Below are 18,810 nucleotides of genomic sequence, written 5' to 3' on the forward strand. Positions count from 1 at the left end.
CTGGGCTCCGGTTACCGCCCCGCACGGCCCCCGCCCCGCGCCGCCGAGTGCACGGCGGGCCCGGGGAGCGCCGCGGCCCCTTTAAGAGCCGGGCCCAGACCGGCCCGGGGGCCGCGGGAGCCCAGAGCGCAGCGCGCGGCGGAGGAGTTGGGATCCGGCGCAAAAGTTTTCCTCCCAACTCTGGCCCCGCGCGCCGCCGCCGCCGCCGCCCACTCCAGCCCGGGGCTTGGGGCCGGCCCCGCCGCCGCCAGGGCCAGGGCCAGGGCCAGGGCCAGGCCGGCAGTTTCGTTTTGGCGAGTGGGGAGCAGCCGCCTGGGCCGGGCCCGAGCCGGAGCCGGAGCCGGAGCGGAGCCGGAGCGGGAGCGGGAGGAGCAGCCCGGCCCCCCGGCTTCCCCGGCCCCCCGCCACCTGGGGCGGTAGCCCTCTCGGCTGCCTCCTGCTCTCAGATCGATTCCCGCCCGCCGGCTGCCGCCTGCCCTGGGCGGAGGGGCGCTGCTGCGAGCCCCTGATCCGGAAGGGGGCCCGGGGAGAGGCGCCCCGGGGTCTCCGCCGGCGCCCGGCGTCCCCTGAGAGTGGGGCCGCGCCCGCCGGCCCAGACACCTGTTCGGCCGGGCCCGGCGTGCTCGCCGGGGGCCAGGATGAAAGTGACCGTGTGTTTCGGCAGGACCGGAATCGTGGTGCCCTGCAAGGAGGGCCAGCTGCGCGTCCGGGAGCTCACACAGCAGGCGCTGCAGCGGTACCTGAAGACCCGCGAGAAGGTGGGCGCGGCGCGGGGGGCGCGCGGGCGGGGCGGAGGAGGGGGCGCGGCTGCGGGCTGGCTACCCGGGAGCGCTCCGCCGCCACCGCGCCTGCCAGGTGCCCCGAGGACAGGGTGGCGACGCTCTGGGGAACAAGGGGACGCTCTGAGCACCAAGGGGACCTGATTTGTCACGACCCGTGGCCGCAACTTTTGTATGTTGCTAATATGCGGAATCTGGGCGTTTGTGGGCCTTGCTTGTTCCAGGGCGGTGGTTGCAACCGCAGCCCCGAATCACTTGGGGGCTGCTTAGAAAGGCAACATCTGGTGCCCCGGTCCTAGCCCGCGGCCTCAAAATCTGCTTTTCAGCAAGCTCCCAGGTGATTGCAATGGCCAGCGAAGTTTGACAAGCACTGCTTTAGAAGTTCTTGGAGGGAATAGACCTCAGGGGAGCACTTGAAGGCGTTGCTCACCTCAGATGTGATTTTTGACCAGCCAAGGCCGCCCTATTTCTAATCCTTGGGTTAGAAAGTTGATTGGTGTAACACATATTCGGAAGTTACAACTAATGGGGCCCTTGGAATTTCAACCTCTGTAGCTGGCCTCTCTCAATGATTCCAGCAGGAGGTCAGGTGAAAGGATGCTGTGTGCTGACACCAACCAGTCTACACTTTGCTATTTTTACTTTAACAGTTCACTTGCTATCAGCATTTACTAAGTGTGTGGGCTGTGTCAGGTCAGGGGTGACTGTCGAAATGATGACAAAGGCTGTTCCCAGCTCTGTCCCTGAAGCCAGGAGCAAGTGAAATCTAAGTAAGGTTCCAGAAGTGTTTGTAAGTGTGTAAGGCATACTTAAATATTCAGAAGCCTTAGCTAGACTCTGGAACTCATATGGAGTGTTTGGGTAACATGCTGGGCCTATTTCTTCTTTAAAGAAAAAAGTTTCAATGAAAACTTTAAATGAAGGCCTCCAGGGGCATCTTTTTTTTGGAATCCGCCAAAGGGATATCTTGTTTGCCCCGAATCTTCCTCAAATAGGACAAATAATAAACTCTTAATTTAGAGGCCAGTGGTCCTCTTAATGTTTGTCCTTATGCTGTGAGAACTGTAGAAATAGTATGTTGGCCAATTTCATGATGGAAAGATGTAGTTTCTTTTAATGTCATCTCGGTTATCCAAGGCATGAAAGCAATGTATAGCTGAGGCATTTTAAATCTCTGCATATCTGTGCCTCCACTTGGAATTATTATACAGGAAAACATTTCACTCTGGATAAATGCATGTGTATATTTCCTTGAACAGTCAAGAGCTAAAGATGAGCGTAGAGAATGGTCTGTTAGTATATCAAATATAATCTCTAAAGCTGGACTTTTTACTAATGAAATTGAGGCCGAGAGGGAAAGTATTAACAGTAGCCTATATAACTATATAAGTATCTACCCAATGGTTTTCTTCCTTTGTTACAATAGTGCATACTGTTTATATTGTGTAATTCAGTTAAAAAAGAAAAGTGACACAGTAACCAGTTGTCCTTAAAATCCTATTTCCCTAACTTCTGAAAGTAGTCTAAGGTTAAACCTAACCATGCTATTCTAGACAAATTATTAAAGCAGATTTCACTGAAAGATTGTTTCATTGAGTTGATAAACTTATTTTTCTTTTTTAAACATTGTGAAAAATAATTTAACTCTAAAACCTTAAATATTTAGAAATTCGATACATGGAGCTGTCCAAGTAATAGAAGTAAGCTATAAGCTTATAAATAGCACACAGGGAATTAACTTTAGGATATTTAATGCATTATAATTTGATCTTAAAAGGTGTTAAAAAATATCAATATTCTGGACTGAAAGCATAATTTATAATATCACAGATCCCATAATGTAATTGTATTGATCAGTTTACCATTATTACCAGACATTACATTTTTCTGTGTTTACATTTATATATTAGTGAATGTGACATTTAAAGGTCACCTGCAACTAATAAATTCTCCCTCCCTTCTTTGGCTTTTAAAATCTCAATTTAATAACTGGCGAGTGATATTTTTCTCGTCCCAAAATACTCCTCTCTCATAGTTTCGTTTTAAATAACATTGTAATCATAACAAGGCTTTAACTAATATTAAATGATATTCCTAGTGGAACTAAAATGTCATGAAATACTCTGATAAAGTCCATGCCTTTATCCATTGAATTTAGAAAATGATGGGAAAAGACCAGAAATATCAAAATTCAATTTCAGAAACAACTTGGCATAAATTTAATTTCTTTAAATTAGTGAAAGGTTTAAATGGTTTGTTTCTCTGGATGCAAGATTTTAAGCCCTCATGTGTTACTCAGTTGGTCGTGTCCAACTCTTTGCAACCTGTAGCCTGCAAGGCTCCTCTGTCCGTGGCATTTTCCTTGGAAGAATATTGAAGTGGGTTGCCATTTCTTCCTCCAGAGGCTCTTCCCTGACCCAGGGATCGAACCTGGATATCCTGCATTGGCAGGTGGATTCTTTACTGTCTGAACTACCAGGGAAGCACAGACTGAATGAGGGCCGCAGAAGCTGCAAGCCGATGAAGATGGGCTTACTCGGTAGTAACAACAACCACCAAGAGGAATTGTACTTACTTGGTGCAGGCACTGTTCTAGGTGCCTTACGTATGTCAAATGACTAACTCCGTGAACGAGGTACTAATATCCCCATTTTACAGATGGGGGAAGAGCACAGAAATACGACTAGTATGTGGTAGAATTGATATTTGAATCCAGGAACTGTGTTTCCAGGTCCTTACTCTCAGTCATTAATATGGAGCCTAGTAAGTCATTTTGCAGTGGAATTTATCCGTCTTCTTTATTTTTTTACAGTTTGTTTTTTAAAAAATTCCATCTATAAACTGCTACAATAACATATCAACCCAATGATGGCAATAGCTATTGTGTTTCTTGCAAAGGGAGGCTTGCGTATGTGCTCAGTCGTGTCCAACTCTTGGCGACACCATAGACCATAGCCTGCCAGGCTCCTCTGTCCATGGGTTTTCCCAGACCAGAATACTGGAGTGAGTTGCCATTTCCTTCTCTTCCTGACGCAGGGATCAAACCTGGTGTCTTGTGTCTCCTCCATCGTCAGCAAATTCTTTCCCACTGAGCCCCCCGGGAAGCCTTCAAGGGTCGAGGCTCCTCTCGGTTCTATCCTGTAACAGTATAGGTCTGTATGTTACAGGGAGAAGTCTGATTTCTGTGCAAAATATTGCAGGATTTGCAAATCAAGTCTGAAGACTCTTCTTCAGTCTAATCACAAATTGAAAAATTGGGCATGATCTCTGAGATATCTGGGTAGAGAGGTGAGGAGGTAAAGAAACACGTTATGTGGGAACATGAATGTACATGAAGCCCGTTTCTTCTGGGGCCCTGAATAATTTAGATGGGAGAAAGGCAGATTTCAAGATTGAGGAGAGAGTTGGGGTTTCTACAGTTTGAAGGGTACGTGAAGCCCAAAGAGGACAGTCTGGGTTTTGTGAGCAGGAGCAGAGAACTGGCCACCTCCAGCTGAGAAGAAACAAAGGCAGCTGGCATTTGTGGAATGTGGGAAGCCAACTGAATCAGCATCAGATAAGGCCAGAAGTAGGTAAGATACTGAGGAAGCTGAGGCAGCTTTGGGGAAGGCTTTCATTATGGTCTGAATTCTCTCAGACTTTGAGGTTCCTGTGGCCTCCATGATCCCTGTCCTTTGATAACCTCTACTAGGGAGGTGAATTGACCAAGGGGCAAGAATTAAGGGATTGCTTGTCTTTGGATCCTGGTAGTTCATCATCATCTGAGGCTCTAAATCCAGTTCAGTTAAGTTTTTAGTGGAGAGGGGATTGTCTTCAGTAGTTAAGGCGGGGATCATTGAGTAATTAGTTAATTAATCATCAAAATTACGTGTCACAGGTAAATGGCTAATTGAACCATATCCTGCAGGGCTCTCAACTTTGGTTGATCATTAGTTACCTCTAATTTTAACATTTTAAATAATACATGTTTCAGTCCTTTTCTTCCATGGATTTGGAGTGGAACCTGGGCATAGGTATTAAAAAGAGATACTTCAGATGATACAAATGCCCAGTTAGGATTGAGAACCACTAATCTACTACTACTAATCTTTTGGTATCACTGAACTAATTTGGTTTTTAAACTCATTTGACAGCAGATAATATGTCTTAGACACCTACAGACCGACTTGTTATTAGCAACTGTCTTTCTACTCCTACCCTGAGTGAATTCTCAGAGCAGGTGTTCAAATAACTTATTAAATTGAACATTGATTTTATATATAAGTAAATAAGGGGAAGTACTTGTTTACTAACAGAAGTATAAATAAAAGTATATAGTGTGTGCATGTGTGTGAGTTCAGGAGTTGAATAGTATGAACACTGAGTTTATGGGGTAGTGGGTATGATAGAATTTTTAGGAAGATTTGCAGATCTATGTGTTTGAGGATAGTTTTTTTTTTTTTTTTTTTTTTAAAGAAGCATCTGATTGACTTTCAAAATGAATCTCTTCTGTATTCAGATATTTGGAATAATTTGTTGGTTTTAAAAGTTGAGATCAGCTTCCCAGATTGGACTTAGTTAAGAGCAATGGACTCTCCTGATTGACTGTGAGATCAGTTTTAGAATTTGTACAATAACGAGAATCGGGTGTGATATTATGTGGGACTAGCCTGGAAGAAAAAATTAGAACTCTTGAATTCCTGAATTTTTCAGCTCTTGATGTCTTGTTTCCAGATGATAAGTTTCCTTTATGCATAAGCTCGGACTGCAATGAATTCCCAAAATGCTTTTCAGTTTATTGGGCAGTGACTGACTTGAGTGCTTTATTTCCTATTCAGTTCTCTCCTCTCCCAATGTGTGAACTAGATGCTCTTTCCAGCATGTAGACAGGACTGACTCACCATCAGCGAGGCACATGCTTCTAACTTGGTTTTGGTTCTGTTACTTGAGTTGCATTGAGCAGCCTCTAAGTTTGCAAACACAGGGCTCGTGGGGTCTGCTGTGACCCAGAGAAGTGTTTTTTAACTTCTGCTCAGTGTTGTAGTTTGACTTTTGCCATGTTTAAATAATATTGAGATTTCATGCAAAACTCCAGATTTCTGCCTTTTAGGGAAAAAAGAATCGGAAGCTCTGAGACTACTGGGCTTTACTTTCCCACATGGCAGCCTTCAGTTGGAGCTGAGGTTAGACACCTTTAGAAGGAATCATTATCCTCTAGTCCCCATTATTACCATTCCAATAGATGAGTGTAAGTTGGTGTTTTCCAGTGAAAGTGCTCTTAACAAGATTATCAAGATATGACAGCTAAAAGCCATGGTTACCTTTCAGTCCTTATTTTTTATGATATCTCACCTTTTAAAACTGTCTCTACCCAGAATTTCTAAACATGTCTCTGTCTTCTGTGTCTTTGCAGGTGCATAATACCGTTTCCCTTATGTGCTGGTGCCTTGGGGTTCTTTCCTTTATTTCAGTTGGATCTCATCCATTCCATGGCTTCAGCTTCCCTCAGACACACACCTCTAGCCTTGAACTTGCTATGGACCTCAATATCTAGCAGCTTCTGGACTTCACCACCTTGATGTCTCATATTTAGTTCAAGCCCAGCTTGTTCTCTGTCCGTCTGCATGTCCCTATCCTCCTGTCCTGGTGGTTCAGACAGTAAAGAATCCACCTGCAGTGAGGGAGACCTGGGTTTGATCCCTGGGTTGGGAAGATCCCCTGGAGGAGGGCATGGCAATCCACTCCAATATTCTTGTCTGGGGAATCCCCATGGACAGAGGAGCCTGGCGGGCTATAGTTCATGAGGTCGCAAAGAGTTGGACATGAATGAGTGACTAAACACATACACATCCTCCTGTGGCCTCTTTCTTCATTTCTGGGACTACCATTCACCCGGTTGTCTAATTCAGAAACCAGAAATCCTTCATTCCTTGATGGCCTCTCATCCTCCGTATTCTATTACTTGTCTGGTTGGTCAGAAAAGTCCTTTGATGCTTCCATGTGGTATTTCTTAGATCTGCTTCCTCCTTTCTGCCCCACACCAGGCCTTTCTCATTCCTCCTGTGGGGAACTGCAGCAGACCTGTAACTGGCCTTTCTGCCGTTACTAGCTCCCAGTTCTTTCCAACTGTTTTCCATTGAGGACCTTACAGCTGTAGATCTGATCCTGTCTGGAGTATTGCTGGGATATGTAAATGGCTCTTCACTGCTATCATGTGAAAACCCACTTTGCTTCTGGGTCCAGTATCTTCTCTATTCCTTTATACTCTTTAAATTCGCACATGTGATGTAACACTTTCACAGTTTCCCCCACCCCAAGTGAATCCTGCTCATCTTTTGGGATGAAACTCTGACTGCCTCTTCTCTAGGAATTCCCTTCCTCCCTTTCCCTCACCATCACTTAGGGCCTTCATACTAGTGTTCCTCTAATTCCTATAGTGCTTTCATTTCGAAAACCGTACCTTACATTTTACTGTCTACTCATCAGGGTCTCCTACCTTAACAGACAACCCCCAAAGGACAATGGTTTATCACTTTCTCAGGGGGAGATGAGTGCTATGACCCACGCAACCACCTCCTGCTGTTCCTTTTGGTTTTGGGGTTTTCTGCAGATTCCCTGCCCTGTGCTAACTGGTGAGGAAGGAGAGTGTGGAGGATGCCACCGAAGCCTGGGGGCCTGGCCTGGAAGTGGCAGACATCCCTTGTGCCAGCATCCCACTAGTCAGACTGGCCATGTGTGCTGTCTAGATGCAGTGGGCCTGGGAAGGAAGTCCGCATGAATGCAGGAGAGCAACTGGCCGGGCTTGATCACAGAGAGTAGCCATTCTGTCTCCTCCACTCTACTTTGAACTATTTAAGAACAAAGAATGAGTCTTATTTATTCTCCTATCCCTGTTTTTAGCACAGTACCAGATATATAGTATGTATACCAGAAATGCTTGTTAAATTATATCACCTTTCACATTGCTTTCTTTCTTAAAAATGAGAATGACCTCATATTCAACACTATGCTTTCTATGAAATCTTTATATGTGGTATAGTTTTATAAAGAAAGTCTAAATGCAACTTTTCTCTTGATTATCTTCAAATATCTCATCAAATCCACATGTGCTGTAGGCAGTAGTTGAGTGGCCCATTATATCTGCTGCACTGATTGTCTTAAAAAACAGCTTCAGATTTTGACAGGTTGACTCCCTTTGCAGATTTTCGAGACTGAGCACTCTGCAGGTCTGGATTTTTAGCAAAGGAACATCATAATGTTTTTGTTTCATGGAGGTTTGTGCAATGCTGCCCTTTACATGTGAGCAGTGTTTGATTTTCAGTGTCTTATTTATTAACTTCATTTTGATTTAAAAACTGATTCTGAACTATCTCGATTCGGGTGGATCCTTTATTTTTGAAAGGCCCTGTGACTGCATCTTGGGGCTGCCAGATCAGCTCTGTTTCCCATCTTTGGACTCCACCGTTCTTTTGGTTGCTGGACTCTTACTCTGTGGATTGCAGTGAGACATAATTGCAGGGTACCACGAGACATTCAGCCTCTGTCAGATTCATCCAGGTAAATACACTCTGTACTGTTCTTGTCCTTTACCTCAAGGTAAGGATATATTAAACTTATCAGGTGGTCCTGGGCCCCAGAGGAGGAGCTGGTGGGGCCGTTTGATGATGGAGGCAGATAACAGGAGAGAGGTCTGCAACTTTTGGCTAAGCCACCATCAGCATGACCAGAAACCCACGCTGGCAGGAGAAGTGATCAGACCCAATCTACTGGCTTCACTTGAGACAGAAATTAAGGGTATCTGGGGGAGCTGTGACAGTAGACTTCTGATACCTTTTTTAGGGAGACTTAGAGTGAATCTTGCTACTATTCTTTATTTGTAGAGACATAAACCCTAGAAAGAGTGACCACTAAGCTAAGATGGGTTTCTGAGAAGGGATGTATAGACAGGATTTGTACTCCTCCCTGTTTATAGATAGGTGGCCTGTATTGGGAAAGAGGTGGAGAGAGTGGGGCACCTAATTTAAGAATGATGGGTAAAAACTGCATCTCTTAATGCCATCTATATCATATGAAAAAGTATGTCACATATTGAGTGGGGCCTTAGTCTGACCCCCACGTAGTGGATGCTTTGCTACGGTTGCTTTGATGATCTGACAATCCAAACACCACTTCAGTTACTTCAGAGAAGATTTATGAAGAGTGACATTGGGTCAAGTATTCTGTTTTGCACTGGGGATATAGAATAAAATAAGACATGTTCCCTGCCCCCATCAGGCTAATAAACTAATATGGCAGAGAAAGGAATGTAGATAAGTAACACAGTGTAGTAGACAGGTTTGGAGTGGTAGATGGAAGAGAGTGGTCACCTTTGACTTCGGAGCAGGGAGAGATGAGGAAGTTGTGCCAATTTCACCAGGAGTTACACGTGGGCAGGGTTTAGAAGAAAGAATGGCCAATTGCTGGACAGTAAGGGATGGGGGGGCTTTGGAGAGAGAGGGAGAGTGAGGAGCTGCCTGCATCTGACTGAGGATCAGTTCAGTTCATTCGCTCAGTCGTGTCTGACTCCTTGTGATCCCACGGACTGCAGCACACCAGGCCTCCCTGTCCATCACCAACACTTGGAGTTTACTCAGACTCATGTCCATTGAGTCAGTGATACCATCCAACCATCTCATCCTCTGTCATCCCCTTCTCCTCCCGCCTTCAATCTTTCCCAGCATCAGGGTCTTTTCAAATGAGTCAGTTCTTTGCATCAGGTGGCCAAAATATTGGAGTTTCAGCCTCAACATCAGTCCTTTCAATGAATATTCAGGACTGATTTCCTTTAGGATGGACTGTTTGGATCTCCTTGCAGTCCAAGGGACTGTCAAGAGTCTTCTCCAACACTACAGTTTAAAAGCATCAGTTCTTCAGCACTCAGCTTTCTTTATAGTCCAATTGTCACATCCATACATGACTACTGGAAAAACCATAGGCTTGACTAGATGGATCTTTGTTGGCAAAGTAATGTCTCTGGTTTTTAATATGCTATCTAGGTTGGTCATAACTTTTCTTCCAAGAAGATTTAATTTGCAGTCACCATCTGCAATGATTTTGGAGCCCCCCAAAATAAAGTGAGCCACTGTTTCCACTGTTTCCCCATCTACTTGCCATTAAGTGATGGGACCAGATGCCATAATCTTAGTTTTCTGAATGTTGAGCTTTAAGCCAACTTTTTCACTCTCTTTTTTCACTTTCATTAAGAGGCTCTTTAGTTCTTCTTCACTTTCTTCCATAAGGGTGGTGTCATCTGCATATCTGAGGTTATTGATATTTCTCCCAGCAATCTCGATTCCAGCTTGTGCTTCATCCAGCCCAGCATTTCTCACAATGTACTCTGCAAATAGTTAAATAAGCAGGGTGACAAAATACAGCCTTGACATACTCCTTTTCCTATTTGGAACCAGTCTGTTGTGCCATGTCCAGTTCTAACTGTTGCTTCCTGACCTGCATACAGATTTCTCAGGAGGCAGGTCAGGTGGTCTGGTATTCCCATCTCTTTCAGAATTATCCAGAGTTTGTGGTGATCCACACAGTCAAAGTCTTTGGCATACTCAATAAAGCAGAAATAGATGTTTATCTGAAACTCTCTTGCTTTTTTGACAATCCGGCGGATGTTGGCAATTTGATCTCTTGTTCCTCTGCCTTTTCTAAAACCAGCTTGAACATCTGGAAGTTCTTGGTTCATGTATTGTTGAATCCTGGCTTGGAGAATGTTGAGCATTACTTTACTAGCGTGTGAGATGAGTGCAATTGGGTGGTAGTTTGAGCATTCTTTGGCATTGCCTTTCTTTGGAATTGGAATGAAAACTGACCTTTTCCAGTCCTGTGGCCACTGCTGAGTTTTCCCAATTTGCTGGCATATTGAGTGCAGCACTTTCACAGCATCATCTTTCAGGATTTGAAATAACTCAACTGGAATTCCATCATCTCCACTAGCTTTGTTCGTAGTGATGCTTCCTAAGGCTCACTTAATTCACATTCCAGGATGTCTGGCTCTGGGTGAGTGATCACATCTTTGTGATTATCTGGGTCATGAAAATCTTTTTTGTATAGTTCTTCTGTGTATTCTTGCCATCTCTTCTTAGTATCTTCTGCTTCTGTTAGGTCCATACCATTTCTGTCCTTTATTGAGCCCATCTTTGCATGAAATGTTCCCTTGGTATCTCTCATTTTCTTGAAGAGATCTCTAGTCTTTCCCATTCTATTGTTTTCCTCTAGTTCTTTGCATTGATCACTGAGGAAGGCTTTCTTATCTCTCCTGGCTATTCTTTGGAACTCTGTATTCAAATAGGTATAACTTTCCTTTTCTCCTTTGCTTTTTGCTTCTCTTCTTTTCTCAGCTATTTGTAAGACCTCTTCAGACAGCCATTTTGCCTTTTTTTTTCTTTTTCATTTATTTTTATTAGTTGGAGGCTAATTACATCATTGCAGTGGTTTTTGTCATACACTGACATGAATCAGCCATGGATTTACATGTATTCCCCATCCCGATCCCCCCTCCCACCTCCCTCTCCACCTGATTCCTCTGGGTCTTCCCAGTGCACCAGGCCGGAGCACTTGTCTCATGCAGCCAACCTGGACTGGTGGTCTGTTTCACCCTAGATAATATACATGTTTCGATGCTGTTCTCTTGAAACATCCCCACCTCGCCTTCTCCCACAGAGTCCAAAAGTCTTTTCTGTACATCTGTGTCTCTTTTTCTGTTTTGCATATAGGGTTATCATTACCATCTTTCTAAATTCCATATATATGTGTTAGTATACTGTAATGGTCTTTATCTTTCTGGCTTACTTCACTCTGTATAATGGGCTCCAGTTTCATCCATCTCATTAGAACTGATTCAAATGAATTCTTTTTAATGGCTGAGTAATATTCCATGGTGTATATGTACCACAGCTTCCTCATCCATTCGTCTGCTGATGGGCATCTAGGTTGCTTCCATGTCCTGGCTATTATAAACAGTGCTGCGATGAACATTGGGGTGCACGTGTCTCTTTCGGATCTGGTTTCCTCAGTGTGTATGCCCAGAAGTGGGATTGCTGGGCCATATGGCAGTTCTATTTCCAGTTTTTTAAGAAATCTCCACACTATAGCAGCTGTACTAGTTTGCATTCCCACCAACAGTGTAAGAGGGCTCCCTTTTCTCCACACCCTCTCCAGCATTTATTGCTTGGAGACTTTTGGATAGCAGCCATCCTGACTGGCGTGTAATGGTACCTCATTGTGGTTTTGGTTTGCATTTCTCTGATAGTGAGTGATGTTGAGCATCTTTTCATGTGTTGTTTTGCCATCTGTATGTCTTCCTTGGAGAAATGTTTGTTTAGTTCTTTGGCCCATTTTTTGATTGGGTCATTTATTTTTCTGGAGTTGAGCTGGAGGAGTTGCTTGTATATTTTTGAGATTAATCCTTTGTCTGTTGCTTCGTTTGCCATTATTTTCTCCCAATCTGAGGGCTGTCTTTTCACCTTGCTTATAGTTTCCTTTGTTGTGCAAAAGCCTTTAAGTTTCATTAGGTCCCATATGTTTATTTTTGCTTTTGTTTCTAAAATTCTGGGATGTGGGTCATAGAGGATCCTGCTGTGATTTATGTCGGAGAGTGTTTTGCCTATGTTCTCCTCTACGAGTTTTATAGTTTCTGGTCTTACATTTAGATCTTTAATCCATTTTGAGTTTATTTTTGTGTATGGTGTTAGAAAGTGTTCTAGTTTCATTCTTTTACAGGTGGTTGACCAGTTTTCCCAGCACCACTTGTTAAAGAGGTTGTCTTTTTTCCATTGTATATCCTTGCCTCCTTTGTCGAAGATAAGGTGACCATAGGTTCGTGGATTTATCTCTGGGCTTTCTATTCTGTTCCATTGATCTATATTTCTGTCTTTGTGCCAGTACTATACTGTCTTGATGACTGTGGCTTTGTAGTAGAGCCTGAAGTCAGGCAGGTTGATTCCTCCAGTTCCATTCTTCTTTCTCAAGGTTACTTTGGCTATTCAAGGTTTTTTGTATTTCCATACAAATTGTGAAATTATTTGTTCTAGTTCTGTGAAAAAGACCGTTGGTAGTTTGATAGGGGGTTGCATTGAATCTATAGATTGCTTTGGGTAGTATAGCCATTTTGACAATATTGATTCTTCCAATCCATGAACACGGTACATTTCTCCCATCGGTTTGTGTCCTCTTTGATTTCTTTCATCAGTGTTTTATAGTTTTCTATGTATAGGTCTTTTGTTTCTTTAGGTAGATATACTTCTAACTATTTTATTCTTTTTGTTGCAATGGTGAATGGTATTGTTTCCTTAATTTCTCTTTCTGTTTTCTCGTTGTTAGTGTATAGGAATGCAAGAAATTTCTGTGTGTTAATTTTATATCCTGCAACTTTACTGTATTCGTTGATTAGCTCTAGTAATTTTCTGGTAGAGTCTTTAGGGTTTTCTATGTAGAGGATCATGTCATCTGCAAACAGCGAGAGTTTCGCTTCTTCTTTTCCTATCTGGATTCCTTTTACTTCTTTTTCTGCCCTGATTGCTGTGGCCAACACTTCCAAAACTACGTTGAATAGGAGTGGTGAGAGTGGGCACCCTTGTCTTGTTCCTGATTTTAGGGGAAATGCTTTCAATTTTTCACCATTGAGGGTGATGCTTGCTGTGGGTTTGTCATATATAGCTTTTATTATGTTGAGGTATGTTCCTTCTATTCCTGCTTTCTGGAGAGTTTTAATCATAAATGGATGTTGAATTTTGTCAAAGGCTTTTTCTGCATCTATTGAGATAATCATATGGTTTTTAATCTTTCAATTTGTTAATGTGGTGTATTACATTGATTGATTTGCGGATATTAAAGAATCCTTGCCTTCCTGGGATAAAGCCCACTTGGTCATGGTGTATGATTTTTTTATTATGTTGTTGGATTCTGCTTGCTAGAAGTTTGTTAGGGATTTTTGCATCTATGGTCATCAGTGATATATTGGCCTGTAGTTTTCTTTTTTTGTGGCCTCTTTGTCTGGTTTTGGAATTAGGGTGATGGTGGCCTCATAGAATGAGTTTGGAAGTTTACCTTCTTCTGCAATTTTCTGGAAGAGTTTGAATAAGATAGGTGTTAGCTCTTCTCTAAATGTTTGGTAGAATTCAGCTGTGAAGCCATCTGGTCCTGGGCTTTTGTTTGCTGGAAGGTTTCTGATTACAGTTTTGATTTCCTTGCTTGTGATGGGTTTGTTAAGATCTTCTATTTCTTCCTGGTTCAGTTTTGGAAAGTTATACTTCTCTAAGAACTTGTCCATTTCTTCCAAGTTGTCCATTTTATTGGCATAGAGCTGCTGGTAGTAGTCTCTTATGATCCTTTGTATTTCAGTGTTGTCTGTTGTGATCTCTCCATTTTTGTTTCTAATTTTGTTAATTTGGTTCTTCTCCCTTTGTTTCTTAATGAGTCTTGCTAATGGTTTGTCAATTTTGTTTATTTTTTCAAAAAACCAGCTTTTAGCTTTGTTGATTTTTGCTATGGTCTCTTTAGTTTCTTTTGCATTTATTTCTGCCCTAATTTTTAAGATTTCTTTCCTTCTACTAACCCTGGGGTTCTTCATTTCTTCCTTCTGTAGTTGCTTCAGGTGTAGAGTTAGGTTATTTATTTGACTTTTTTCTTGTTTCTTGAGGTAGGCCTGTAATGCTATGAATCTTCCCCTTAGCACTGCTTTTACAATGTCCCATAGGTTTTGGGTTGTTGTGTTTTCAGTTTCATTCATTCCTATGCATATTTTGATTTCTTTTTAAATTTCTTCTATGATTTGTTGGTTTTTCAGAAGCATATTGTTTAGCCTCCATATGTTTGAATTTTTAATAATTTTTTCCTGTAATTGAGATCTAATCTTGCTGCACTGTGGTCAGAAAAGATGACTGGAATGATATCAATTTTTTTGAATTTACCAAGACTAGATTTATGTCCCAGGATGTGATCTATTCTGGAGAAGGTTCCATGTGTATTTGAGAAAAAGGTGAAGTTGATTGTTTTGGGGTGAAACGTCCTATAGATGTCAATTAGGTCTAGCTGGTCCATTGTGTCCTTTAAAGTTTGTGTTTCCTTGTTCATTTTCTGTTTAGTTGATCTATCAATAGTTGTGAGTGGGGTATTAAAATCTCCCACTATTATTGTGTTACTATTAATTTCCTCTTTCATACTTGTTAGCATTTGCCTTACATATTGTGGTGCTCCTATGTTGGGTGCATATATATTTATAATTGTTATATGTTCTTCTTGGATTGATCCTTTGATCATTATGTAGTGTCCTTCTTTGTCTCTTTACACAGGCTTTATTTGAAATTCTATTTTATCTGATATGAGTATTGCGACTCCTGCTTTCTTTTGTTCTCCGTTTTTGTGAAATATTTTTTTCCAGCCCTTCACTTTTAGTCTGTATGTGTCCCTTGTTTTGAGATGGGTCTCTTGTAGACAGCATATATAGGGGTCTTGTTTTTGTATCCATTCAGCCAGCCTTTGTCTTTTGGTTGGGGCATTCAACCCATTTACATTTAAGGTAATTATTGATAGGTATGGTCCCATTGCCATTTACTTTGTTGTTTGGGGTTCACGTTTATACAACCTTTCTGTGTTTCCTGTCTAGAGAAGATCCTTTAGCATTTGTTGAAGAGCTGGTTTGGTGGTGCTGAATTCTCTCAGCTTTTGCTTGTCTGTAAAGCTTTTGAGTTCCCCTTCATATCTGAATGAGATCCTTGCTGGGTACAGTAATCTAGGTTGTAGGTTATTCTCTTTCATTACTCTAAGTCTGTCCTGCCATTCTCTTCTGGCCTGGAGGGTTTCTATTGATAGATCAGCTGTTATCCTTATGTGAATCCCTTTGTGTGTTATTTGTTGTTTCTCCCTTGCTGCTTTTAATATTTGTTCTTTGTGTTTGATCTTTGTTAATTTGATTAATATGTGTCTTGGGGTGTTTCGCCTTGGGTTTATCCTGTTTGGGACTCTCTGGGTTTCTTGGACTTGGGTGGCTATTTCCTTCCCCATTTTAGGGAAGTTTTCAGCTATTATCTCCTCGAGTATTTTCTCATGGCCTTTCTTTTTGTCTTCTTCTTCTGGAACTCCTATGATTCGAATGTTGGAGCGTTTCACATTGTCCCAGAGGTCCCCGAGGTTGTCCTGATTTCTTTTGATTCTTTTTTCTTTTTTCCTCTCTGCTTCATTTATTTCCACCATTTTATCTTCTACCTCACTTATCCTATCTTCTCTCTCCGTTATTCTATTCTTGGTTCCCTCCAGAGTGTTTTTGATCTCATTTATTGCATTATTCATTTTTAATTGACTCTTTTTTATTTCTTCTAGGTCCTTGTTAAACCTTTCTTGCATCTTCTCAATCTTTGTCTCCAGGCTATTTATTTGTAACTCCATTTTGTTTTCAAGATTTTGGATCATTTTTATTATCATTATTCTAAATTCTTTTTCAGGTAGATTCCCTATCTCCTCCTCTTTTGTTTGACTTGGTGGGCATTTTTCATGTTCCTTTACCTGTTGGGTATTTCTCTGACTTTTCATCTTGTTTAGATTGCTGTGTCTGGAGTGGGCTTTCTGTATTCTGGTGGTCTGTGGTTCCTTTTTATTGTGGAGGTTTCACTCAGTGGGTGGGGTTGGACAATTGGTTTGTCAAGGTTTCCTGGTTAGGGAAGCTTGTGTTAGTGTTCTGGTGCATGGAATTGGATTTCTTCTCTCTGGATTGCAATGGAGTGTCCAGTTGAGTTTTGCGATGGGTCTATGTGTTAGGTGTGACTTTGGGCAGCCTGTATGTTGACACTCAGGTCTGTGTTCTTGCATTGCTAAAGAATTTGCATGGTATGTCTTGTTCTCGAGCTTATTGGCTCTTGGATGGTGATTGGTTTTGGTGTAGGTATGGTGGCTTTTGGACAGTCTCTTATTACTTAATGTTCTGTGTAGTCAGGAGTTTTCTGGTGTTCTCAGGTTTGGGGCTTAAATCTCCTGCCTCTGGATTTCAGTTTTATTCTTCCAGTAGTCTCAAGACTTCTTCAACTATACAGCACTGATAATAAAACTTCTAGGTTAATGGTGAAAAGATTCTCCACCATGAGGGACACCCAGAGAGGTTCAGAGTTACATGAAGAATAGGAGAGGGAGGAAGAAGATAGAGGTGAGCATGAGGAGAAAAAGGGGGACTCAAGAGGAGAGAGACAGATCTACGCAGTTCTCTGTTCCCAAAGTGTTCTCTGTAGCCAAGACACCCACAAAGATTCACAGAATTGGATTGGGAAGAGAAGGGGAAAGGAGGAAATAGAGGTGTTCTGAGGTAGAAAACAGAGAGTCAAAAGTGGGAGAGAGTAATCAACACACTCCTGAATAGAAATGGGAACTGAATATTGGATTCTTAAATGTCCAAAATTTATATCACATACTGAAAAACAAAGTTTAAAAATCTAGCGTAGAGGTTAGACTCTTTGAAATACAGTATTTAAAAAGAAAAACAAAAACTCAAAAAAATTTAGAAATATATATGAAGTTCGGTTTAAAAATAGGGCTTCTCTCTCTCTTTTTTTTTGCAAGGTTATAGTGAAATGAAAATTAAAATTAAGGAATAATAGAGGGGTATTCGAGGACTTTAAAAGGAAATAGGAGAGAAAAACAAGAAAAAGAAAAAACAAGAAAAAAACTAGAAAAAAAATTTTTTTTCCCTAATTAAAAAAATCGTAAAAATATATGAAAATGAAAGTTGAGGAGTAATGGGGGAGTAATAGGGAATTTTAAAAGAAAATAAAAGTGCAAAAATAAAGGAAAGAAAAAAAAATTTTTTTTTTTAAATTAAAAAAATATATATATCTCTCTCTCTATGAATTTCTCTGGAGTTGTTGTGGTCAGTGTGGGTTCAGTTCAAGTTCAGATAACTCGTCTTTCCAGCTTCCACTTCTCAATATCTATAGGCCCCTTCCGGTGTAGACGGTGTTACCTTCAGGGATTTTAATCTGTTGCACTGGTCCTTTCTGAAGTGGTTCCCTTTGTTTATTTGGCTTTTGTTTGCCATCTCTTCGGTATCTAACTTCCGCCCTGACACAGGCGGGTGGAGGTGATCTCTTATTTAGGTTCTCTAGTTCAGTTAAGTCCTGCTACGGGGAGGGCGGGGCGCTGCAGATACCGCTCTGTGTGGATAGCACTCACCGTGTTCCGGCCACACTGGGTTTACCCCGCTCACGGGTGTCAGTGCTTTCCCCGTCTACACTGCTCAGGCTCCCAGCTGCTCTATATGGAGCGGGCCCTGCGTTTCGTGCGGTTCCAGTTTTCTGGTACTCCACAAAAGCGCGGATTTGGTTGATCCTAAGTTTTGTGCCTTCCCTGGCCTGAGTGGCTCAGGCAGCCAGGAGCTTGACGGGCGCACTCTCCCTGGGTGCGGTGCGCCCTCACCCCTCCGCGGCCCCAGCCTCAGTTTCTGCGCGCGCCGGTGGGGTGCCAGAGGCTTGTGTTTGTTCTCAGGAGCTGGCCTCTAGCCGCGACCCTCCCGGTGGTGGATGTCGACCATCCAGAATCTCAGGAAGTCTTTAGATGGAAACTGGAGGTCTGTTTGCAGTGTGGGAGGGGTGGCTTCTCTGGGGCTGAGTTTGCCCCTTTCCCCTCCCCCCTGCCTCCTACCTCCAGCGGGGATGGGCCTGTCCGCCGCTGGCTAGCTCTTCTCTGGAGTTTCTCAGTCCCTTTGTTTTGCAAACGGCCGGCAGTGTGTTCGGCCAGTTAATTTTCTCTCTTGCTATCCCACAGTTTAAAAGAGCTCCCTCCGATTGCTCTCAGGGCCTTCCGGCCCGGTCCTTAGCCTAAGCAATGCTGCCCGCTCCTCTCCATTCCGCCCCGACTTGCTGGTGGCGGGTGTGGGCGTCTGGGGTACTTTTCTGCTGGGAGTTGCTTTTAGGCACGTAATCTGTGGGCCTTATTTAATTTTTCCTCCCAGTTAGGTTGCCCTCCGAGATTCGAAAACTTCCCCCAGACCCGCCGGTGCGAGGGTTTCCTGGTGATTGGAAACTTCCTC

General features: G+C 42.7%; 1 protein-coding gene across 2 annotated transcripts in view; it reads left to right on the top strand.

Annotated features, from left to right (window-relative positions):
* Window positions 1-553: 553 nt before the first annotated feature.
* PARD3B (par-3 family cell polarity regulator beta) overlaps window positions 554-18,810 on the top strand; it is a 1,140,410-nt gene continuing 1,122,153 nt past the window's right edge. For both annotated transcript variants that reach the window (XM_070458512.1, XM_070458513.1), the window contains exon 1: window positions 554-758. In XM_070458512.1, the coding sequence (XP_070314613.1) occupies window positions 639-758 (120 nt within the window). In that variant the 5' untranslated portion in view covers window positions 554-638. The remainder of the gene's footprint in view (window positions 759-18,810) is intronic.

This window comes from Odocoileus virginianus, chromosome 30, assembly GCF_023699985.2.
Source record: "Odocoileus virginianus isolate 20LAN1187 ecotype Illinois chromosome 30, Ovbor_1.2, whole genome shotgun sequence".
NCBI classification, from domain to species: Eukaryota; Metazoa; Chordata; class Mammalia; order Artiodactyla; family Cervidae; genus Odocoileus; species Odocoileus virginianus.